The sequence below is a fragment of the Spermophilus citellus genome (genome assembly GCF_964194105.1).
Source record: "Spermophilus citellus genome assembly, chromosome: 1".
Lineage (NCBI taxonomy): Eukaryota > Metazoa > Chordata > Mammalia > Rodentia > Sciuridae > Spermophilus > Spermophilus citellus.
Genome location: NC_138182.1, coordinates 41,663,232 through 41,689,797, shown reverse-complemented (window position 1 = coordinate 41,689,797; position 26,566 = coordinate 41,663,232). Strand labels below are relative to the sequence as shown.

Sequence of the window (26,566 nt, the reverse complement as noted above, 5' to 3'; positions counted from 1 at the left end):
GCACTCCAAGGTCAGGGTCAGTGATTGGGTCTCCAGGGTCAGTGGTTACGCACACCCCCACACGGATGGGCTCTCTCATCAGGAAAGGGTCGGGATAACTCCAACACAGCCAGAGTGCCTCAGGCCCTTAACGGGAGTCACCCAATCACGTGTCAGAATGGCTCCCCACATATTCCCCCTTTCTATTCTTAACAATGAGGCGGCGGTTCACTCTCTGGAGTCCCCAGATTCTTGATTGGAAGACTCGCCATCCTATAGTTACAATACAAAAGAGAATTAACAGCAAAGAGAATAATCCAATAAGGTACCAAGCGGAGTGTTTAAGAATATTTCCAGGGTTGAATCCATTTAACTCCTTCAATATTTGGTTAGCCAAAGAAGAAGGATCTGAAAAATCAGCTCTATTATTTTGAATGTCTTGGATATGGCGATGAAGTTCCAGAATATCCAAGCTATTATTACTATTTTGCCAAATGCCTAATAAATGGTTTTTAACCTTCTCCCAATCCCAGAGAGAAGCATTGTACTTGGCAGCTGTAACACATACATACTTATAATTAGCATGGCATTTAAGCCTTTCCTTAAATTTTAAGGCTGAAAGTTCATTACCAATGTTAATAACAGTCGCCTCTAAGGCGTTTAACTTAGTCTCAATCCTTTCATCAATATTTACTTGATTACGCAGAGCCTTGGAAGTATTTTGAGCTAAATTATTAAGAAATTTTGCATGCTGAATATTCTGAGACAATGTCAGAGATGCAGAGACGGTTGAGGCAATAAATGAGACCAGTGCTAAGACACCAACAATTATGACTCCAATAGCACGTTTAGGTCTTGTTAGCTGGGCATGAATTTGCTGCAGGACTTGTAAACCAGCATCAGCATACTATGGCTCTGAAATATTAGCAGGTAATAAAACAAAAGAGGGCTGATGAAGTATTAGCACTCCTTTTCCTCCATTATACCTAGAAATACAATTGGTTAGGTTGCACTTATTACAAGTAACAAAATATCAATCATCTATCCATCTAACTTTTACATTTCCAATAATTAAAACATAAGGAGATTGGACACAGGCTCTTAGGCCATAGCAAGATCCCTCTTTACAGTTCTTGCCAACAAATTTTGGTAAAGGTTTGTCTGAAAAATGTAAATACTCTGAGGCAGCAATTAAACGCCAAATATCTTTTTGAATACCTCCTTTACTATAGGTCAAAATATTACTAACAAATCCTGCAGGTGTCATAGCAGAATTTCTTCGTAATTGTCTCTTATCAATTTTTGGAGACCAGTCTAAAATATACCCACCAGCTTTAGACACCTTATGTTGTACAGGAAAGGTATTTACACAATCCATCCATTTAGGAAAGGTGCCAATTTCAATTATAGAACTATTTGGACAGTGGGGTACCGGTGGAGGTTTTGCAGAAATGACTGGCTTGTTATGGGAAAGTCCCATCTTAATTATTGATCTAGTATTAGGTTTTAAGTCTCCATAAATAGAATTATTTGTCAGTCTAGGTTTACCAATCGCTGTCTTTTCTTCAAATGATACTTTCAGACAGCCAGCATGTTTATCATGTGACCAACATAAAGGTAATTGGGCACTGTAGCCAGAAAAATTAAATCTAGTCACATGATTGGGAGTAATATGAGTATCTGTAAATCCTCCCATCATGAATGAGTCATTAGTAAATACTGGAATAGATTCTCCAGTCCACACAGCTGGGTGTACCAGGGGTGGATCTGGGAAATATGTCCAATAAGTGTCTATTTGATTCCCTTTTACCTGACAGCCCAGTAGGGCAATTATTGTCGCTACCATCAAGACTGGGGTCCTGTTCTTTCCTAGGCGTCGAAGTATTTGGGAAGCCTGGGTTGTCAGCTTCTTCACATCTTTCCACGAAATCAGCTTTTCGGCTGGTTCAATCTGGTTTTTCTTCATCCTTTTCCGATATCTCCTCCTTCTGGGTTGTGGCTCTTCTGGGTCGATCCTCAGTCGCTTGAGTCTGGGTTCTATTTCCTCCATGTCTGATAGCACGTTCAGGCACCCAGATAGGACGAAAAGCACCTTCTGGAAAAATACAAGCATGCCCTCGGCCCCATGATATTACCGGATCTGGGCCCTTCCATTGACCAGTCTGTAAATCTTTCCACAGAACTCTGCCTAATGGGCCTGTCACTGAGGGAGACATTTGCCTCTCAGCAGCAGTGTGACCTTCTGTATCACAGTTTAAAAAATTTAAAACAAACAAGGCATGATTAAGGCTATTTTGGGGAGTCACAATCTTATCCCCCCTTTTTAATTTTTGTAATTGAAGCTTAATAGATAAATGAGCTCGTTCTACAATGGCTTGACCTTGGGGGTTATAAGGAATTCCTGTTTTATGATTAATTTGAAACTCTTGGCAAAATTGTTGAAAAGAAGAGCTTACATAAGCTGGAGCATTATCTGTTTTAATCTGCATAGGACACCCTAAAACGGAAAAAGCTGCTAAGCAATGAGAAATTACATGTTGAGTATTTTCCTTAGTACGTGCTGTGGCAAAAATAAATCTAGAATAAGTGTCCACTATGACATGCACATAACATTGCTTACCAAATTGAGGAATATGAGTTACATCCATTTGCCATATTTGATTTGGTTTTAAACCATGGGGATTTACCCCTGATGGCAGAGATGGAGTGTAAATAACACACTAAGGGCATTGGCTTACAATCTGACGAGCCTGTTCTCTGGTAATACTAAATTTTTTACGTAAGCTAGAAGCATTTTGATGATGCAAGGAATGGGAAGCTAGGGCACAGTCATATGAAGACATCTGTTGACAAAAAGCTACTAATTTATCAATATTATCATTACCTGCAACCAAAGGTCCAGGGAGGTTAGCATGGGCTCGGATGTGTCCAATAAAACATGGGTACTTCCTCATTAGCACTGTCTTTTGTAAATTATGAAATAATTCAAATAACTCCTGTGATGAAGTAAACCCAATAACTGAGGTTTCAATATTCTTGGTAATTCTGACTGTATATAAGCTGTCAGAATAGATATTAATAGGCTCATTTGAAAAATAATTTAAGGCAAAAATCAGAGCTTGGAGCTCTGCCCTTTGGGCAGAAGTATAAGAAGTTTGTATTACCTCTGTGTGAACACGGCTGAAGAAACCTGCCTTACCAGAGCTGGAACCATCTGTGAACACCGATAAAGCTCCCTCTATTGGATGGGAAAGTACAATCTTTGGAAAAATAAGTGATGTTAATGATGCAAATTGTACAATCTTATCACGAGGATAATGGCTATCTATCTGGCCAGGAAAATCTGCAAAAGCTATCTGCCATGAACTAGAAGTTTGAAAAAGCCAATTAGTCTGTTGAACAGAAAATGGAATAATTATGATATCAGGCTCAGATCCAATTAATTGTAAAATCCTAGTTCTACCCTTAATTACTAATTGAGCTATAGAATCATGAAAAGGAATTAATGTTTTTTGAGGGGAATGAGATAAGTAAATCCATTCAATAACTCCTAATTTTTGCCATATGGCTCCTGTTGGGGTATGCTCAGTTGGAAATATTAATAAATACATTATTTCTTTAGGATCTATTCTAGTAAGCTGTGCATTTTTAATTGCAATTTCCACTTTCCTTAAGGCTGCTTTGGCCTCCAAAGTTAGTTGACGTGGAGAGGTCGGAGAAGGATTTCCTTGTAATATCTGAAATAAAGGACTTAACTCAGAAGTAGTTAACTTTAAGGATGGTCTTAGCCAGTTAATATCTCCTAATAATTTTTGAAAATCATTAAGGGTATGTAACTCCTTAACTCTTATCTGAAGATTTTGAGGACGGATTGTACTCCCTTGAATTATCTGACCTACATATTGAAAAGGAGATACCTTTTGAATTTTTTGAGGAGCTATACTTAAACCCATTGTTGTAAGTGAGGTCTCTAACTGAGTAAAAATTTCTGAAAGTACTTCTGAATTAATATGAGCCAATAGTATATCATCCATAAAATGAATAATATATGCATCAGGGAAGTTATTTCTAATGGGATCTATTGCCTGATCAACATATTTTTGACACAGTGTAGGACTATTACGCATTCCCTGAGGAAGAACTTTCCAGCAGTATCTTTTAACAGGTTCCTTAAAATTAACTGCTGGGACAGTGAAAGCAAATTTTTCACAATCTTCAGGATGTAACCTTATAGAGAAAAAACAGTCCTTTAAATCTATTACCATCAAGCTATAATCTAAAGGAATGGCTGTGGGGGAGGGAAGTCCTGGCTGTAATGATCCCATAGGCTGAAATATCTCTCTTAAAAGCCTTGAAAATCATTAGGGGTTTGTACGGAAACTGTGGTTCCGCTCCGGTAAAATTAAAGATGGCGGCCCCCATGGTCGGCATGGAAACTGTTTGTTTTGTTCCGGTAAATCTAAAGATGGCGGCCCCCATGGCCGGCGCGATGACGTCACACTGTGCGACCGGTCTTGGAATTCCCGGGCTCCCGCCAGGAGGAAATGCCGGTGGAGGCGGCGGCGGTGAGAAAGCGGGCTGATCCGTGCCATCTGAACTCTCCGCAATGGGTTGGAGAACATCTTGACAGATTTTATTTGCGTTCTCAAAAGCCAATTGCCTAACGATAAATTCGCTAGCTCCTGGGTCCCCGATGGACCTGTTCGTAGCCTGATATAGTCGGGCTACGAAATCTGAATAAGTCTCACTGGCACCTTGTCTGATTTTGGTAAGAACTAAATTGGACTGGTCCTTGGGGACAATTTGCCTCCAGGCACGTTTTGCACAATCAGTTATTTGATTGTACACTACAAAATCATAATTTAACTGTCTTTCTAAATCAGCAAAATCTTCAGTCCCTAAAAACATCGTTACTGGCGTTTCTATGCCCTGTCTCCTGTTCCTTTCTGCTTGTTCATTACAAAAATCAGTCCAGTAAGTTTTCCAAAGCAAGTAATCTCCCCCGCTCAGACAAGATCTGGCTAAAAAAATCCAATCACTAGGAGGAAGGGGTTGTGAGCAAATATTTTCTATTAGACTCTGAACAAAAGGCGAATTTGGGCCGTACGTTTCACATGCATTTTTCAATTCCTTGATAGTTTTAAAAGGGATTACAGCATGAACTCTAACTCTCTGATCTTGTTCATTAGTTTGCTCAAAAACTGGAAAGAGGTGAAAACCAGTAGTATCCTCTCCCATTTCTTGAGCCTTCTTAATACCTTGCTGAACTGGGGTAAGAAAAGTCATCTTTAATTCAGCACACCTGTTAAATTTGGTCCTTCTAGCAGGTACCGGCCGAATTTTAAAAGCTTGAGCAGGTGGTGCTAAATGCAGTCTATTAAAATTTCTCTCTAAGTCCTGAGTTTCTATGTCTAATTCTTCTTCCTCAGACTGTGAGCTGCTATCAGACTCTGTACTATCGCCATTTGGAATTTGGGTTTCTAACTCACGTGGTTGAGAAGAAACCTGAGCCCCACTAGGAGTTTCCTTTGTATTTTCCTCTCCAGGAAGATTGTTTACCACTTCTGGAGGGCTCTCCAAGATTAGAGATGTTTCTTCTTTATCATGCTGTTCTGTACAATCTGTCTGCGGGCTAGCTTGCACAATTCTAACCTTTGTTTTAGCTCCTAGCGCTTTTGTTTTAAAACGGCTCAAAGGAAAGGAAATTAATTTAGCTTCAGGCTGATTTTCCATTTGAATAGACCTAATGGCTCTTTGAATACCTCTCAGAAGGTCTTCTGGTGGCCACGGACTTTGGTCCATGTATTCAAAGAGACAGACTTCTAGGGCCGTCCAAGTTTTCTGTATATTCTCTATACCTCCAGGTATTTCAGTAGAAAGACAAACTCTCTGTAACTTTCTTCCTAATTTCTCCCAAGTAAGTAAATTTGGAGACTCTTGGTCACAAAACCAAGGACAATATTCACCTACAATCTTTAAGAATTGCAATAAGTGAGTTTTCTTTATCTGTTTTTCTTTCTGATTAATTATACTGTCTAAAATAGTTAGATACATTTCCTTATCCGAAGAAGTAGAATTTCCCATTTTAAGTAAATTAACGTCTCTTTCCTTCAATATCTCCCGGTACTTTTGTGACCCAAATGTCACTTCTTCCTTTCTCTTATCTTATTTCTTATTTTCCTTATCCTCTTTATTACTTTTGTGACCCAAATGTCACCTCTTCCTTTTCTTTATTCTTTATTCCTTACTTTCCTTTATTTTCTCTTTCCCTTAATCTTTTTAGCGCGCGCTCCCACTCAATCTAACTAATTCAGAATGCCCCCCTCTTGGGCGCCAATTCTACCACGCGGCCTGCGCAGTGGTTTCATTAATGAGGTTCTGGCATTAAGTTAGTTAGAAGAGATCAAAATAAAACACACAGACAGTACCTTATTTTACATTGCTAGGTCCGAGACGGCTCGCCTCCCTGTTTCCCTGCCTCCAGCCGCCCAGCAGGGCAGCGAGGATTACTCTGGGCTAGCAGGAGAGAGAGAGAGCGAACACGCCGGGGAGTAGCCTTTTATTTGGGGGGACAAGAGATTCAGGGGAGAATTCCATCCAATGAAGGTTGAGGGGGGGCTGCACTCCAAGGTCAGGGTCAGTGATTGGGTCTCCAGGGTCAGTGGTTACGCACACCCCCACACGGATGGGCTCTCTCATCAGGAAAGGGTCGGGATAACTCCGACACAGCCAGAGTGCCTCAGGCCCTTAACGGGAGTCACCCAATCACGTGTCAGAATGGCTCCCCACATGCTTGGCCTTCAGCAACCCCAGCTCCCAGTTCTCTGCTGCTTCAGTGTTTACAAGATGCAAACCATTCTTGACTCCTTGCGATCAGGTCTCCTTGTCGTTTGTATTTTTTCCCTTATAGTAACTCCTTCCCCACTAAGAACTGTCCTATTTTATATTACAGTTTCCTTTAGCTTGTTAATGTTTCCAGCTACACTTGAGCTAAGTGACCACATGGTTTGCATCTTTTGGTCGCACAGTTGTTCTTTATACCAAGTGTAGCATCTAACACTTAGGAAACAGTAAGTATGGTTGTGTTACACCATTAGCATGTCCCAAGATGTTCTGGGGCGAGGGCAAAACCACCCTGGCAGCTGCTTGTCACATCTTATGCAGCCCAGCTGAGGGGCACGACTCCCTTTCTAGCCAATATGAAGGATTTGTTTAACCTTCCAGAAGTTATTCTATGGGGCAACATGCTTGCTTTCTTCTTTGTAGGTAGAGGAGAATGAGGGATGCCCTTTCATTTTCTTTTATTTAATAAATGCTGCACAGGTTTAGACTTCAATGATGATTGGCTTGAGTCCCTGTAAGATGTACTTCATTCTCACTATTAACAGGATAAGGGTAGTCTTTGTAAATCATGGCTTCTACACAAGACTGTTGGGATCAGTTATGCTTCTTGCTTCTCTCTTAAGGAAACTAACAGTGGAATATTAAAAGTTAGCAGGAAAGAGTTTAAAATTTTCCATGCAAAAATTAGAACATATGAATCAAGTGAACCTATTTTCCATCCCACACTTTCAAGGTCATCTGTAACAGAAGTCAACTCAGTGGTGAGATGCTTTGGGTTAAATCCTAAACACCCACTATTTTTGGTGCTGTTTACCTCATTGCATCTTTCTGATTAAATCTGTCACTTTGCTGAGGCAATTACTTAGCCTAATAAATTAAACCTTTCCTATAGAAATATGTTTGTTGATGCAGAAAGGTGATGTGTAAAGTATATATTTAGGTGAAATAAAGTAGGTTACACAGCAATATGTTCCCATAAAAACTGTGTGTAGGAGTGTGTGTGTGGTGTGTGCATGCACATACACATGTATGTATATGTATGCAGAAAACTTTGCATGCATCTTGGTATATATACATCTTATATATCCATATCCATACTTATATGAGTATACATCTGTATGCATACACATACACAATGTCTCCAAGAATACAGCCCAAACTATTAACAAATTTTATCTTTAGAAGATGTTTCTCAGTAATGTTTTTATTTTAATAATATGGTATTTCTGTGTATTTGTACTTATAGCCCAAACTTAGCATGGCCAAATGCAGAAGAAATGTGGAAAACTTTTTGGAAGCATGCCGAAAACTGGGAGTACCAGAGGTAAACATCAGACTTTGTTCAAATAACCATGTCTTAGTAAAAATTTTATTTCATGTATGTGCTAGAACCATTTAGTGTAGGTAAAGCTTTGCACATTCTTTTTTAGTCTCAACCTTTCTCAAGGAATAATCTTGGGGTTTGTTATATAAAATTTTAATTTAAATTGCTCTATTTCTTTGGGGACATGAGCAGTGATATTAATATGGCTTTATAAAGTATGTTCAATGCTGAGGGAAAAGGGATAATAATTTCTTTAAAATTTTGAAATAAATGTGAAATTCCAAGCTGGAAAAAAATTAATCAGCTAGATAAACGAGAATCAGTAGATTCTCTAGTCTAAGAACAGAAGTTGCTGAGGCTATAAATGAGCAAGTTCAATAGAACTTTGAAGCTGATGGTTTCCTTATTCAGAGCTCTAAAGAAGAGACCTATAGTAGCCCTAGTAACTGTTGATTTTCATTCCCTGTAGTTGCATTTTGAGTATGTGAATCAAATACTGAACATTGAAAATATGATAATCATTGTTATTATTAAGGATAATAATAACAATGCTTGTGTGTTGCTTTATGGTTTATGAAGTGTTTGCATTTACTTTTCCTCCTTTGGTCTGCTGTAGGACCAGTTGGTAATTCTCTGTAGCCATCACTGTAATAAATGGAAATGGATAGCAGTTTTATTTCCTATGATTTCTTCTGTTTTTCCTAAGACCCCAGCATAGAGCAACTTAAAAATCTTGTCATGAGATACTGTTTTTGAACATGTGAAAGAATTAAAATTCAGTAGTTCTCCTCATCGGTAGGAGTTACTGGATTTGACCAAAGTGATCCTGCCCTTCTCCCCTCTTTTCTTCCCCTTGTTGTGTCTTTTTTTTAATATCCCCTTCTTGTTTTAATTTAGTAGATTAAGAGATGGTGTGGGGTTGGCAAGAGGCTTCTAATCTTTCTTTAGGAAAAGGAGAGCATTATAAAAGCATAATCCTTAACTGGGAGCTGTATCAATTAAGAGACTTATAAATTCATTTTATAAAAGAATGTAACTTTTATCTAACAGACCAGATGTCTTTGTGATCAGTTCTGCTTTCCACTTCCAGTAGTGTGAGTCTGTGTCTGTTTTGTACATGTACATTTTAATATTGCATATACATCCTTGACTTTGACTATTTGTGAAAATTCTTGCATACATTTACTAACAATTTTTTCTTGGCCTGGTAAGATTTCCTGTGTGTTAATCAAAACTCCCATGCCAAGTTCCAGATGACAGATTATTCGTGTCTGGACTAGAAAGCACTGAGGAGTTATGGCCTTAGCCCCCTGGGATGATTTAAAACTCATCAGTGCAGGTTTTTGTTTTTGGCTTACAGTGGTGAAATGCCCTTACCCATTTCTCTTGAGTAAGCTGGTATTACAATTTCCTTTTAAAATAGGAAAAAGGAAATAAAATTACCATAAAAATGCAGAGCAAGATTTATTACAGTTTCTGGTTTATGCCCCTAGCATAGTGCTCCTAACACTAATAGGTAACTCATAATTCCCAAGAAGGTTAGATAGAGATGGAATGACCTTTTTTGCTAATGTTCCAATTAACTATGCTTAGTAAGAAGTATATCACTTGGAATTTAAAAAAAAAAATTATTCTTAAGGTTTCAGGTGTTTTTCAAGTCTACTGTGTGTGTGTATATGTGTGTTTTTGTGTGGGGGGTGTGTGTGTGTGTGTGTGTGTGTGTGTGTACACGTTTATTTCCATCCTGATGGATGATGCAACAGCATTTTACTGGTGCCTTAGAGTTCCTTTAAGGTCATTGCTACTAGAAAAAGCCAGTGGCCAATTAAAATTCTTTAGTAAGAATGTTAAAACAAGAAAGAATTATTCTAGTGGAAAACCAGAAATTCCCAAATGGAAGACAATTGGAAAGTCTTGTTCTATACTCAAAACAGCATGTTTTCATCTCACAGAATGCAAAAGGACATGTTTCCATTTAGGGCTATCACAGTAAATTGTGGGGTCAAATGGCCTCCTCCTTCTCAGACACATATGTTCCTTTTACTTCTTAAGAGTCTCAATGTTTGAATGTACATGTGGCTCCCTACAACTGATGATTTACACTAAAAAGATAGTGTTATCATAAGAACACTTGCAGAAACATTCCATCTATAATTAGACATTTTGAAAGATTGGTACAGAAAAATCACAGAGGACCTGCATTATTACTTTTTTGCCTTCAATCAAACTTAATTCTTATATATTCATTAATTTTCAGTTTTTAACACAGTTAATTCTCTCTACTCTGCAAAGTTTACTTTCTTTATCCATAGCTTATACATACACATACACCCCAGAGATCTTGAGTTCTGCATTTTATAAGCTAACTAGTTGACAATGTAAGTCATAATGACTAAGATTTCACAGCTGTACTCTAAGTCTATTTTTAATAGAACTACCATTTAAAACTACAAACTGAAGTTAGGGTGAGTAGCTCATATGGTCTATCAGGTGCACATGAGTGGAAAACAGTAGCTGAACAGATTTAAGTAACAATTACATATGAAGTCATTTATTGCTATCATTATAGTTCATTGTTTTGGTGTTTTTTTTTTTTTTTTTTTTTTAGAAGTCCCCATGAGCACAATCCCAGCTCTTCACCCCAGGGTTCATGAAATAGCCATGTGTGATGTAGCAGCCTATGGTTTGTTGAGCATTCAGGAAATGTGTCTATGCAGGATGATCTGATAGTACCTAAATTCACTGGATAAATAGTAGAGGGCGGTGTTCAAGACTGTTCTTGGGTAGAATTTTAAACCCAGTTTTTACAGTAGGGTGGAAAAGAGTGGTTCTGGACTGACTTTCAGTAAACATGGCTTCTTCCATTGGCTCCATGCAGACTTGTAGGGAGTGTTAGCAGCATCTGTATCCTTTGTGGTACTGAGGCCAGATGGTCAGATCATGCAGCTGTCCTTGATCTCTGCGCTAGCTAGCATCAACTTGGTTGGGCTTCTGAATCCTTCAGGAGAAAGTTTTGTATCACCTGTGAATCTGAGTCTAGTTAGGCCTTGGGCTCATGGGGCCATTTATGAATCTGCTGAGTTTCTTTTTCCATTTCTGAGTCAGTTTGGTTGTTGCTGGCTTCTGACCTCTGTGTCAGATTCATGGTTTCCAAATGGATCCACACTTAGGGTTGTTTTAGAGCTCTCATTTGTGTTCTCTCTGGGTGAAAGAAATCTCTTTAATTTATGAAGCCTTAAAAGTATTAAAGAATAGATGTTTGGTTCACCAGGGAAATTTGTCTACTCAATTTTAAATAAGTTGCCTTGACCTCAGAACTCTGTAAGGAGTAAGGTCCTTAGTTGAACACTTTAGATGAGGGGACTTTAAGTAGAAATGTACTTGGTTCTAACTGCCTGGCCCTTCATCTCCATTGTATCTCAAGAGAGAAAGCACACAGGGACTCATCTGAGGTGGGTGGCAGACATCTTGATAGTCACTGGCCCCTTCCTGCCTATGTGGGCAGCCCAGGGTCCTTTTAGGTCTATAGGAGGATGTTTTCATTCCATGTCCACAAGCACAGGTCATTGGTGTCCCTCAGCTTCTGCACCAGCCAAATGGAGTTAAAACTAAAAGCTTAACATAGTTCAGAGGCTAACAATGATGGTTTTAATGTAAGTGGAATTATGGCTGAGTTTTTTCTTCTTTTTACTTTTGTTGTGCTTTATAGTGAGATTTTAGATCTGAAAGTAATAGTGGTAGCTTTTCTGTTACACACCTATTGTGAGGGTTAGGTCACTTACATTATGTAACTGGTCACATTTTTTGTGATTCAAAGACGGTATATAAATTGAAGCCATTATTTTTTTGTTTATTTGCTTTCATCTCAAGGAGAAATATGTTTCGTTTCCATTCTTGAGCCTTGTACCTCTCCTTCCCTTCCCCTAAATCAACGACTTTTGTTTCATTTTAAATCATAACCCACACAGTTTTTGGGGAGGGAGAGTGGGATTCTTCTTATAATATTTATTTCAGTGTTGCATTTATATTGGTTAATTTTGAGGTTGAATAACCAGAGATATAGACTGACAGATTTATTATTACACTAAATAATCTTTTTTTAAAAGATCCCATCTCTAGCTTGTAAAATCAGTGCTTCATTTTTAGGTAGTCTGTGCTACTGTTTACGTGAGCATCTTTTCCCTGGGAGATATGCCTGCTGGTCACCTCTGGCTAATGGTTTGATGGTCTTTCATATGTGCATGGTTGAGAATAAATCATTTTAGAAATAGCATCTTTGAAAAGTCTTTAATTATGTTTTGAGATAAACTAGTTGCTAATTAATAATTAGTGTTACCTCTAAGTTCATAAAATTGGCAGTTACTGGAAATCCTCTATACTTCTCTTCCTCCTGGCCACCTTACACATGTCTGTGAATTTGGACTTTTTTGGAATGACCATCAACATTCCTGTGCCATGATATTTTAGATTAAAAATACTTTTATAAGCATAGTGAGTTTTAGAAATATATTTAAATTAAATATATTCCAAAGTGTTTTTAGAATTTAGACTATGTGACACCCAGAACATCTATGAAAATTAAACCCTTTGACAGATCTGTCTACATTTCTGTTTCTGTCCATAGAATGTGGGGAATCTGAGCCAATCTTAGTCATGTCCTTGTGTTCACTGTTACCAGATCTTTTAACCTCTGCTGATTGTGATTGTTGCTTACTGGAATTGAAATGTACATCCCCACACTTGCCTCTAGGGGTGCTTGAGAGCATTGACTGTGTTTTTCAAACACCTTCAAACATTACAGATATTCTGTAAACATATGGTGAGGTTTTACCTCTTTAAATTTCCTTGGGTTTTAGTTTTTCCCTATTTCACTTTTCAGAAATATCATCCCTAAGACCTGCTCATTGGGGCTAAATTTTGGCAAGCACAACCATCAGAACATTCTAAGTTCCCTTGAAAATGTCAGCCCTGGTTGGCTTCCTGGGCTCCTGGCAGGGGCTAGAGCTGGCTGCTGTTGGCTCTGAGACGTGGGTGGAACCTGATGGTTCTCAGGTGGCTACAGCAGCCACACTCCACATGGTGCTTGTGCCCATTCAGATTTTCCCTATCATATGGGCTTAGACCCTTTCATTTTTCTTTGGATGTCTTGATTTAATTTAAACCACCCAGAGGCTTTGGCTCTAGGCCTCACCCACTTGAATGAAGCCCAGCCTCTGTGACATAATGACACTGCTTCCTAGATAAGAGGAGTGTTCTGTGCTTCCTTCCTTTGTATGGACTGCACTTCTGAATGGGCACCTGGGAACTGCACAGGTGTCGGACACCAGTTCTTTGATGGTGGCTGTTGAGATGCAGACCAGACGTGCGTGCCCCATAGAGTTCTGGGAAATAGACTGAAGTAATTGCTGGGGATAGAAGGCTTTTCTGTTAACATGGAAACACCAACTTTTTGGGGAAAAAATATCACATGTCTGCTTTGCTGGGATCTCCCTGGTCAAGCACAGCGTTGCAATGCAAAATTCTCACTGCAGTAGATAATTTCTCTTTAGACGTTTCCCCATCTGTTAATCCTGGACCAGAATCTGCCCAGCACCAGTGTAGTCTAGCATATTGTAGCTGTTCTAGTTCTTGAGAAAACTCTTAACGGTAGAAGCCTGGTTCCTCCAGATCCTCTGAGGAAATATGCATGATCTGAATAGCTAGAATATGAATTTCTAATCTTAAAAATCCTTTACTAGTATATTTGTCTTCATAAATTAAATAAAACTGAACATTTTTATTCAACTCACCTGACATTATTTCTGTTTATGTGAGGACAAGCTAACTTCAGAGGATGCAAGCAAGACAAAACCTTTAACTTAGACTCAGTTTAAAGCTGCTCTGTGATTTGAATCCTCTTAGCAAGGAAGCTAAAATAAAAGGGCAATGTTATTGTGAAGTATGTAAAAAAATATATAAATATACTATATATTTTTTCAATGCTTTGCCTAACATGAAAGTAAAATTGCCTTTAGGAGATATAGCACAAATATTTTCAATCCTTGTTTAATTTGCAACAAAACCACAAATTGTCTTTCTCACTGTTATCAATTAAGTTCTGTAGCTTAAAATTCATGTGTAGGAATTAGACATATCAGAAAATTCTGCTTCCTGACAGCATTAGGCCACCAGGGGTCAACTCAGACAACTGAGTGTCTCATTTTTGCACTGAATTGGTGCAGTGGGTATCTGCTTCCTGACACAGTTGGTTGACTGTTGAGTAGGTGAAGTATGGAGGCCTCTCCTCCCACCACACCTGAGTAGTGATGAAGGAATTTAGGTAATGACCCTACCTGGGATTGTACTGTCATTCTAACTTTGCATCCCAGAAGCTTTCTTTAGATTTTTATTTAATGTGTTATTTGCAAAAATGTGCAATTTAATGTACCTTTCGACACATGTAGGACACACTTTGAACTATTTCTCCAGACTTTATGAGTAGTCCTAAAACAAAATTAAAGGGGTGTGTTAACTTTCAGATAGAAACAGACCACATAGACTAGCATAAAAGATGCATTAGGAGAGTCTTGGGGATGAAAGAGAACTTTAAAGTTCATATTATTTACTTTTTAGTAAGGCTAAGTCCTTACTGTCCCAAGCTCTTATTTTTAGGCCATTGGTGAGCACATGTATCCCACTTGAATCTTAAAACTTTTGAAGCCAGAATGGTGTATAAATGAGATTGTAGGTGAAGGAGTTCTTTGTCCTGTTTTCATAAGGCATGTTGGGTATTCTACTTTCCTTTTATAATGGATTAAAAATCTTAGATGGTAGAAAAGGTTTGACCTGCTTGAAATAAGGATTTACTCCTGCCATTTGCTAGTAACCAAAAATGTGTGCTTCTTTCCAGCTGTTCTTCTGTGTATTTTTAATTGTATGCACTGTCTCTTTCTGTTCTACTGGCTGCCCTCGGAATAGGCTGACCTCTGCTCTCCGTATGACATCCTGCAGTTGGATTTTCGTCACATTCGAAAGACTGTTGACACTCTGCTGGCACTCGGGGAGAAACCCCCACAACCAACCTCTGCCCTCCGCTCCAGGGACCTTATAGGCTTCTGTCTTGTCCATGTTCTCTTTATAGTGCTGGTCTATATCACTTACTGCTGGAATGCTCTATCCGCCTAACGTCTGCATGTGCCTCCAAATGCTCTGCTCTGGCCCCTGATCCATTCCAGGCTCCTTCCTCCATTTGAGCCTTTGTCTTACAAACTTCCATCTTTGCCCTCTCTTCAGTAATCTCTGAACATTTGCAAATCAGATTTTTTCCAGAAGCACAAACTCTGTAGAATGCAGTTCCCACTCAGTAATGTCGCTCACTTACTGAAACCCAACAGGGACAGCAAAGTGTGTCCATACCTCATGTTCCCCCGTCCACATGATGACAGCGGCGGTGAGCTTCTGCTGTGCTGAGTAGCAGGGAGAGGGCTCCAGGACAGGAACAGATGGGGTTTGCTATATGGAAGTATTGCCATTTAACTCCAGTCCTAATGCAGGATTGGACAATTGAACTGTAGAGGGGTCACCTTGCAGAAGAGACAGAAAACCAACATTTTGGCCTAATTTGCTCTATAAAAATCTTTAATAGTACCACTGTTGACCAAGCTGAAAACTACCATCTGGAGGATGACTGCTTTGAGGGCCATCCAGTTGGATTCCTTCCTGTTTCCTGCAAAGGGGGCCCGTGAGGGGCCCTGAGGAGGCCTGGTGCTAACTTGCACCTGAGCAAACCCTCTGCCCAGGCAGCGGTGCTCTAAGGAAGTCTCTTCCTGTGATGGCGCCACCTGGAGGATTCGTTTACACACCGATTTTACTTATTCCTTGTTAGGTCTGCTCTCAAGTTCCAAGAAAAGCATTTTGCAGAGGGATTTCTATTTTTGCACAAAGTCATGGATCATTTTGCTTTTCTGCCACATCACGTAATAATTTCAGGTCCAGAATGTGATGGATTTGACTGTATTCATTTTCAAATAAAACCATGAGTCATGGAACATTCTTGGTCCTGGGGCTTGGGTTACTATGGCAGGAGACAATAATAAGATTGCTCTTACTTTAGAAGAATGTAGTTTCTCTAACTGCTTGAAATTTCCATTTAATCTTTCATTTCCTGTGGTTAGCAAGCACACTGTTTTATTTTTAAATTAACTTAAAGGACCACATATCAGCCATCTCTGCTTTTGAAGCAGTATGACAAGTTCATAATTAAAAGACAAAAAAAAAAAAAAAAACAAGTTGACTCAACAAGTTGACTCTTATCTAGGCCAAGATGTTCCTGGATTCTCAGATGTCTTTTTAGAAAATAAGAAGGCCCTGCTCCAAGGCCAAGCTGGTTTCTGTCTGTTTCATTATACATCCTGTTTGCCAAATGCTATTTCTTGGATTGAAAAGGTGGTAGATAAATTTCTCCGATGCAGACCGTCCCCAGACATGACTACTAAGAAGATGATCTTATTTTTCTGAACATTTTCATGAATCTAGGGAAGCTGAGATTATGAAAAAACCCACAGAGTTAAAAGAATATATTTATAAAGATTACTTGCTGCTAAATCAGATCAGTTTATTTTAACAGGAAACATTCTTTACATGACAATATCTTGAGTTGCCTGAGATTTCCCCTCCTGACTTTGTGTTGATTGGTAAAATACAGGGTATGTGAAAGTTATCTAACCTCAGTTGTGTCTCTATAACTCTCAGATGTACTGACTTGTCTTTGGTGCTATCTTGTACTCTTTGATCTGTAACAATAAAAATCCCTTTGTACAATGTCTGATGAGCACCCTGAGCCATAAATTGCTTAATAAACACATTTTGGATGATTATTCCAAGTTTTTATTGACCAACTGATAAGTTTTTCACATGCACCCAGAGTAGGTCTCAGTGTTTTCATCTGGCTTTGCCGTGCGGTAAGGCTTGCTTCCCTTTAATGGTGGCCACTGTTGGGTGTTTCCCCCCTTCTTTATGGGAGGAAAAGGGGAAAAGAGAAAACTTATAGGGTTGTTACCTGAAAACAAAATTACTATCAATAAAAAGTAAGTAGAACTCTTCTATGCAAGTAGATTTTGTTTTCAGTGTTGATTTGACGTAGTTCTCTAGGTATGTTTGTATTTCAGTCCTGACATCCAAAGGATTCTTTGGACATACCTCCATTTTTCATGTCATTAATTTATCTGTACCTGAACACATTACACTTCTTGGGATTTGTTGGATGATGCTTTTCCGTTAAGTAGTATGCTAGCTGACAATTAATTCAGCCCTTTAAGCAAATTTTGAGTGAACTTCCGTTCCCATTACCAAGCCATTGATTTCTATTTGGGATATCTGGGGATGTAGTGGGGATACCTGGCTGACCTCCCTAGTACCTAGAGGTGGTCGGAGACTCAGCTGTGTGACTTCTTCTCTACATCTCCATCTTCTCACAAGAAACACTGTTTTCAGTACTCCCTTCTAATACATGATAAAGAGAGGCAGCTATTCACTCACACTTTCCTTTTGAAATGGCCATTTGTGTTCTCTGTCTCAGTTCCTCCTATTCAGTGTCAGGATTTCCAAAATCTGTGACAACTAACAATTTCTAATAGTTCCTTTTATTTTATTTTATTTCAAAAAATGTTTTTTAATTGTTGATGGACCATTATTTTATTTATTCATTTATATATGGTGCTAAGAATCAAACTCAGTGCCTCACACGTGCTAGGCAAGTGCTCTACCACCGAGCCACAACTCCAGCCCAGTTCCTTTTATTTATGGACTTCTGATTCATATGCACTTATTTTCCCACTCAGGAAATGAAGGAACTCTGCTGAGCTCCTAAGACATTTGAGTAGGATTTTATTAGAGAGAATAGATATGTAGAGGCGATGGATCTCCCAAAACTAATTGTTTGTAAAAAAAAAAAAAATTAAATTCAGTGTGTGGTAGCTTGGATTATTTCTAAAATTCACATCAATCCCCCAATAAGTCATAAGGGTAAAGAATATTTCACCTAAGAGGAAAAATATGGATGACATATTAAAATTTCTGGAGCCTGAGAGTGGTAAAATGATTATGGATTTTGTATATTTTATGGATTATGGATTATATATAAATATTTTGGGGATTTTTTTGTTTGTTTGTTTTGGATCTGGGATTGAACTCAGAACTTCACACATGCTAAGGACACACTCCACCACTAAGCTACATCCCCAGCCCCTGAAAAAATATTTTAATATGATTTTATTTCAGTAAATTTGGTTTTTAAAATTAGGCTTCAGCTTTCAAAAGTCATTTTCAATAAACAACTTGATATACAGAATGTGTGCTTTGTTCTTCTCTAAGATCCTCAGGGTCCATCTAGTTTCTTGGCTTTCACAGTAGCTTTGTTCATTCTTGTGTTCATTTAATCGTTCCTCAAATATTGAATGAGCACTTTTCGTGCAAGGCCTCATTGGAGACCCTGGGGTTAAAAAAAAAAAAAAGACCATGACCCATGGCCCTGTTTTCAGAAAGCTTACAGTCTATACCAGGGGGTCAGCAAGCATTTTTTTTTTTTTTTGGAAAGAAACAGATAACACATGATTTCCAGGGTATATGGTCTCTGCTGGGACCACTTAGGTGGCCTTTATAGCATACATGCAGCCATAGATGATACAAAAAAAGAATAGGTGTAGCTGTATGCCAGTAAGAGTTTATTGACAAAAGCAAAACTAGACCGTTAGATTAGCCTTTAGGTCACAGTTTGTGGACTCCGGATCTGTGGATCCCCAGAAAATAAAGAGGAATTCAGGTGATAAAGGTACCAGATTCTGTAAAAGACATGCAGAAATGGACACCTGCCCCTGATGGGGCCCGAGGGACCATGCAGGCTCCCTGGGTCAGTCAGTGACACTTACACTAAGACTTAGAAGAAGAGTAGGAATGGCCAAGTGAAGCAGGGAGAGGAGGGAAGACAGAAAAGGGGTAGTTGGGTGCAGGGAACTAGGTGTTCTAGGAAGAGGAAGGGCTAGAGGGTAGCCTGCTCTGAAGGAGAGAATCAAGGAAGGTGTGACAAATTCTCTTGTCTGCAAGAGGTTGACATGGTCTCCATTTTACCTTGGAAGAAACTGACCCTCAGTGACAGGAATGGAACTTGAAGCTTTCATACATAAGATAAGACACAGATAGTTTTAAGGCTCAAATAATTTGGTACCAGAACTTTACATTTAAGAAACATATTGAACCAAAGGAAACAGACTGGAATGATTGACATCATTTTAGCCTAGTGGCTATCCTGGAAGTTTGTGCAGCTCTGTGAGAGCATAAGAACCTTCAGGGAGAGAAGAGTCAGCCGTGACAGCAAGTCAGACTGCACCTTCCAGGCATCCTCCCCAGCTTTCACTAAGGACAGAAGCCACAGGAGCTGAGTGGCAGAGCTAACTGACACCTTTCCCTAAGTTGAGGGTTCCCTGGTCCCCTTTGATGTAGTTGATGGGACCTGTCATCAAAGAACTTGAGGGCTGAGGGACCTCCTCCTATATCATGACTGAAGACTGAACATCCTGAGTTGATTGAGAATTTATGGGAAACAGCATGATGTCGTGGGAAGAACCCTGGCTCTAAGATCCAGGACTTCCCAGCTGTGTGACAAAAGCAAGGTTACCTTGAACTCTCCTCCATTTCTCACCTGTAAAATGGAGATACTAATGCCTACCTTGAAGGATTTTCATGAAGAAATGACCAATGCAAATCTGTAGATTTGGTGCTAGGCATATGGGGGTACCCAAGAAGTCTTTACAGTTAGCATTTAGTCTTCATTGATTGCCTACTTTTCCTAACCCTGTTTGCTGTGGCACCAAAGAGGAGTGGATGAGAGATGTGAGTGAACCTAATCGAGTCCAACAGTGGAGAAGTCACACAGAGCATTAGTTTTTCAAACAGAGTCAGAAGTGTTATTTTTATTTTTATTTTTTTAAGAGAGAGAGAGAGAATTTTAATATTTATTTTTTAGTTTTTGGCGGACACAACATCCCTGTTTGTATGTGGCCCTGAGGATCGAACCCGGGCCGCATGCATGCCAGGCGAGCGCGCTACCGCTTGAGCCACATCCCCAGCACAGAAGTGTTATTTTTATGCAGGATACTATTTTATGACCCTACTCTGTGCCTTTAAACACACACACACACACACAACCAAAGAAGTCCGTGGGTATCCTAGGCACCTGCTGTCACATACCCAACAAAACCTCCAGGATCCCATAACACTGCAACTTTGGTTTATGTAAAGTCAGTGCACATGTGCAACTATTTCTGCCTAAGTCCGTTATACAAGGGTCTTCTGGAGGGGAAGACCACACCTTCCTGGACCTTCTCTTCGGTGTCATTTTTCATCTATTCCAATTCTACAGCAGTCTGTCCCCGTTCCAACCTTTGAGTGCATTTCAGGGAATGCAGTGGGGTAGATGCTCTGGCAGGACCCATCCTGGGTACCCTCATCTCCCAGCTCTGGCAGGGCTGCCTTGTTCATCCTTCACCCAGCACCAGGGTTGGAAATTCCATGAGTCTTCAGCCCGTTCCTATGACGTAATAACCAGAAATGCCTTCCTTAATAAAAAAAAGGAAGATTTCTGTTTTCTTGTGCTAGTCTTTTTAGGTATTAGAGTGATCTGAGGTTATCTTTGGGCATCTTCAAGGGGGCTGAATGAAAACAGAAGGGCAGGAACGATGCAAGGGGTACCATAGTTCCAGACTTGCCATGGTTCAGTTTACAATTTTTCAACCTTACAATGGTACAAAAGCAACACACATAGAGCTGTTCTCTTTTTTCCCTTTCAGTAGAGTTTTCCATAAATTGCATGAGATATTCAACGCTTTATTATATAATTAGCCTTCCCAGGCTTTTTGACACATGCAAGCTTTAAATTTTTAGATAATCAATATTTTGATCTTTTCCTTTGTGACTTTTATCTCACAGAAGTATTTCTTTATTAGCTTAGAAAATCTTTCCCCATCCATTTGTCAGAGAAAATATTAAATGTTTATCTTTTGGGTTTTTCTTTTAAAAAAAAAAGTTTAACTTTTTCATTCATTTTGAATTGATTGTAGCATTTGGTATGAAGTGAAGACTTATTCCCACCCCACCACCACCCCAGTTCAGGCAATTTCCCCAAGGCCATGGCAGATGATGGCAGGAAAGGGTAGGCATTGATAGGTCGCTGCAGATGTCCCCTCACCATGCCCCAAGGAGTTGTCATCATTCATCCCAACCTGGCTCATGACTCAGAAAGCAGACACGACCACCACCCTTTTTTCTCATGGACATTTGGTCATGAAATTGGCAAGCAGCATAAACTCACATGTTCCCTAATATATACTGTCATGCTATTTTGATCCACCGGGAACTTTGTGAAATCATGGTTAAAATTGTGCTTTAAAGAATCGGCTACTCTATGTGGACATGTGATCATTTCTGTTTTTCTTTTTGGGCGTGGGATACTGGGGCCTCATGCATGCTCAGCCCTCTCCACCAGGCTACGCAGCCCCTCTTATTTTGAGATAGGGTATTGCCCAGTTGGCCTGTAACTTGTGATCCTTTTGCCTCAGCCTCCTACAGCTGGAATTACAAGTGTATACCACCACATATGATCATTTTTTCTTTTTCTTTTCTTTCTTTTTCTTTTTTTTTTTTTTTTTTTTTTTTTTGGTGCTGGGAATTGAACCTAGGGACTCTTTGCCACTGAGCTACATCCCCAGACCCTTTTCATTTTATTTTAAAACAGTCTCATTAAGTTCCCAAGGCTGGCCCTGGGAACTATGATCATTCTGCCTCAGCCTTCTGGGATTAAGAATGCAACACGACACTCAGGTACATGTGGCCATTTCTTAAGGCCTGAGGTCCAAGTCTGAGATTCTCTGCACTTTCCACAAGTTAGGGAAGCTATAGGGACTGGGGATAAGAGATTTGAGAGACAGTGCTGGACCCACTCAACTGACAGTTGAGACTGAGGAACAAGTTATTGGAGATGTTATGGCATGTCTTTGAAGTCCAAAGTGCCCGTATCTGTGATGATAATTTATGGAGAATCCAGCATTGAGACAGCAGCTGGAAGGCTTGTTTCCTCAAGAGAGAGTCCTGAAGAAGGATGTGGTCCTCTGCCAAGCATGTGGCTTCATGCCAAGCACCAACTCTACTGGGCCCGATGCAGGTCCCAATTAGACTCGCCTCGACACAGTACTCTTCAGACTTCAAGAAAGGAACTCTTGTCATTTGTGACACATGGATGAACCTAGGATATTGTATATTAAATAAAGTAAACTAGACAGAGAAAGACAAATACGGCATGATCTCACTTACATGATTAATCTAAAAACACTGATCTCCCAGCATGGAGATGTTGGTAAAAGGTCACAAAATCTCAGGAAGAAGTTTAAGAGATTTATTGTGTAATATAGTGATTACAGTTAATAATATATACATCCTGGAAACCCTGGGCTTCATTGTAGGCCACTTGTGCAGTGCTTGACTTTTCCGGGTTTAATCCCCAGCGATACAAAAAAGTAAAAATAAAAATTGCTAAGAGTAGATTTTTGGTATTCTTACTGAAAAGAGAAATGTGAGAGAATGGATTTTTAATTGGCTTGATTCATAACATGCTACAATGTATTCTTGTGTCAAAATTTATGTTGTGCCATAAATATATGCAATTTTTATTTGCCAATTGAAAAATAAAGAAAGAAGCCAAGTGCAGTGGTGCACACCTGTAATCCCAGCGCTCGGGAGGCTGAAGCAAGATGAACACAAATTCAAAGCTAGCCTCAGCAACATAGTGAGGCGCTAAGCAACTCAGTGAGACTCTGTCTTCATTTTTTAACAGGGTTAGGGATATAGTTCAGTGGTTTAGTACCACTGGGTTCAATGCTCGGTGCCTAATAATAATAATAATAATAATAATAAATGGGGACCATTGTGGAGAACAGACCATCATTATCAGGTGAATAAGAGAGAGTTTACTGGGGTCTTTTCTTGGCTGAGGAGACACACCCTGGGAGATTTCCTTATATGATGTCAGACTGGGACCAAAGGACAAACATGCAAAATTATTTCATCATGGTATAAACTGTTTTGTGAAGCATGACAAGTTCCACACTCAAGAAGTGCCTCATGGAGTATTTTCCTTGAGGAGTATGTCCTGGACATTTCCCAAGAGCAAAAATGCAACTTGAGAAAGTAGTGGGACTTTTGTGTCTTGGACAGTTTTATGAAAGAGCCTTAAAAGAGGCTACTGGTTAAAATTTCTAATGTGTATGTCATCTGAAATCACGAAGAAAGGATGCCAGTCCTCCAACATACATTTCAGAGATCACAGGACATAAAATGAATTAAGTCAGGGTTTCCGGTCAGTATAATGGTGTGTTGTCTTTATAAATGAGGACTTGAGTTCCTTTAAAATGTGTGAGAGGTGAGTGGCAATGTTGCTTTCTAAGAACACAAGCCATTATATTGTTGATGTGTGCTTTTCAAACAACTCAGTGTAGCTCAGCTATTTAATGTAAAAGTTTCTTAAATGTTTAGATCTGTGGCATATTTCAAGGGTTTAGGAACTTTTCTGGAACAACTCTCACATGTGACAAATCACGGATGTTCCCTACAAACAAAGAAAAGGCTTTTTGCATTGGGTTATCAGCCAGGGAAGGAGCCCAGACCAAGGTGATCCAACAGGTCTATGACAGTTTAGCTTCCATCGGGGATGTCACAGGGTTTTCCAGTTAGAGTCCAGTCAACTAAAATTTGTTCTTCTTCCTTTTAGGAGAAACTCTGTCTACCCCACCACATCCTTGAAGAGAAAGGCCTGGTCAAAGTGGGCATCACCGTGCAAGCATTACTCAATGTCACCATCACAAAAGCTCTGTTCACATGAGACCAAGTCTTCTCTTCTGGGTCAGCTTGGACTGTTCTCCCATGGGGATCTTGGACTCTGCTCCTGGCACCTCTTCCACCCTCTCCCCCACTCGCTGCCTGTCAGTTCCCCAACTCTAGTTGCATTGACAAGGTTTAGTCTCAGGGAGGACTTCCTACCTCTCAGAGCTGACCTCCACCATTAAGACTTGACAGGTGTTCATCTGGAAACCAGTGAGGGAGCTGGTGGAGGACTAAGTAGCACATCATTGCCTTTCTCCACCTCCGTCACCTTCCACGCTCACCGACTGCCATTACCAGAACGCCAAGCACAGCTGTTTTGCAGCAAGACACATCTGTTTTATTAAAACCAAACTCGTTATGGATTTAGTGGGGGGGGGGGATACAATCAGGTTTTTCACCACCAAATTTTTCAAGAAGTTTCTTGAGACCATTGCCTTTTAAAAACTATTTTCGACATAACAAAATATTTATATAAATATTATTTATTAGTGAGTTGTTATTCATCCTTTGGATGCAAATTGTAAATTAGGAAACTATTTTATTACTGCTTTTTTGTGGTTAAACACTTTACTTTAATATTATAAATATTGAATTATTTTCTATCCTCTTTGGTGTGCAGTAGATCTAGGTCTCAATCATGTTTTCTGGTGTATATGATTCAGAAAAAAATTATTAAGCAAAAAACAGGTGCTTCTGTAACAAAAAAAAAAAAACTCTTTCTGGGGAGGCATTAGTTACACTTTGGTTTGTGGAACATTGGTCTTATTTATATTTCTGCATTCCATTCAGTTTCCTACATTCCAGCAACCCTACTGTCCCCCAATATAATGAACTGACTGAAATCAAGAGAGCACCCCAAGGTTATTTGTAAATAGCTGTGTTGGATTTTAAAAAAAAGACATATTAAACTTGAAGATAAAATGTGAACAATTATTTTTTTGGATTCATACTTCTTTTGCTATGCACAAAACATTCACATTTTTACACAAAATCATGAGTGTTTTAGCATCATCGGTCTTGAAGTATAGTTTTGCACTGTGATTTGTGTAATTAAGGAGAGTCTAGAACCAAAGGTAGATAATGAGGAAATGGTCTAGGAGAGTGGAGGTGATTAAAAAAGATGATTGTCTAACCAAAAAGTTTTAAGGGAAGTTTCAATGGAGTGATCAGAAATTACTTAAGGCACATAGGACCTGGATCAGGAAATAAGCACTTCTTAAAATTGCTAGTTTTAAAAGAAATTATTCTGAGGGGTAGATGTGCTCAGTTTCTTATAACATAGTTGGTGTTTTTCATAGTAGTCTGGAAAGTTCTGCAAGATTTGTGGTCTCTGGTGCAAAACCTGAGAAGCCACATGGGTCATCAGCGAGCCTGTGGGCAGCTGCACCACAAAGACAGGCGAAGAGGTCAAGTAAGTGGAGTGTGTGAGGCTGTGTGGTCAGGGTGGAAGCAAGTGTGAACAAAACAGGATGAAAGGAACCACTCAAGGAGAGGGACCATCTGTGTTAGTCTGAGATTCACAGAAGGCTTCACAGGTCACAACCACCTGTCATGCAGTGCCACACATGTGCACTCCTGCTGCAGCGACAGTGACCCCAGTCACCAATCTTTCAAAGTTCTGTGAATGCTGACTGCACTTTCAACCTCTGTGGAAAGTCATTGGAAGTTTCTAGAGCAGCAGTAGCCATATTTGTAAACATAAGGTGAATGCAAAAGAAAAGCCATCAAGAGGAGAGTGTGCGTTGAACATACACCAACATCAACCAACACCAGGGCCGCCCTCCGTGGGGGAGGGCGGAGGTTTCTGAACAAGGAAATTTAAATTGGCAGCTAGCAATTATTACCTATCAAATGTACTGTGCACTTTAACCTAACTTAAAATATATTTTAATATTTTCCTGTACTGCACAAATACCTGTTTTGTCAAATAGTGTAATGATGTAAAGATGAAAGGCATTTTGAACAAAGAGCGTATACAATTTAAGCAACATTCAAAGGTTGATGATGTAAAAAGGAATTTTGTTGGCTGCACCTTCACGGGCATTTAGAATGCAGGGTCCTGAAGTATTTTTGTACATGTATATATGGCAACGTGAAGCTCTGTGTAATCATTGTTTTCAGAGATTTTTTTTTTCAAAATTAAAATATTTCTTTGGATATTAATTTTCAGTATTTTTTGACGTTGGCTGTATAATAAGAATGGCTTCAGTGTTTTGTAAAATGGCTTTTTTTTCTTTTAGATCCAGTTCTTGTATAGCTAAGATGTCTACAAGATCCTTGTATACTGTTTATATGTGCAATAAAATGTGCATGACCAGCTCACAGTACTGAAAGTAGACAGTGTATATAGTGCACATTCCCTCCTTTTATTATTTAACAGCCATTAAAACTTTGAATCTGTGTGAACCATTCTTCTGATTGACTTACCTGTCTGGTGCAAAGGTCGGCTGTTGTCACATACAAAAAAAAAAAAAATCATTGACAAAACAGATTGTAGCAATCATATATATAGTG

General features: G+C 39.3%; 1 protein-coding gene across 5 annotated transcripts in view; it reads left to right on the top strand.

Annotated features, from left to right (window-relative positions):
• Positions 1 to 26,448, top strand: part of LRCH1 (leucine rich repeats and calponin homology domain containing 1) — a 201,562-nt gene extending 175,114 nt beyond the window's left edge. For 2 of the 5 annotated variants that reach the window (XM_081282147.1, XM_081282145.1), the window contains 2 exons: positions 8,069 to 8,146; positions 23,940 to 26,448. In XM_081282147.1, coding sequence (XP_081138273.1) covers positions 8,069 to 8,146; positions 23,940 to 24,050 — 189 coding nt within the window. In that variant the 3' untranslated portion in view covers positions 24,051 to 26,448. Of the gene's footprint in view, positions 1 to 8,068; positions 8,147 to 15,103; positions 16,950 to 23,939 lie in introns of those variants that run through there. The other 3 variants (XM_081282146.1, XM_081282144.1, XM_081282143.1) reach the window with 3 other exon arrangements.
• Positions 26,449 to 26,566: the final 118 nt, after the last annotated feature.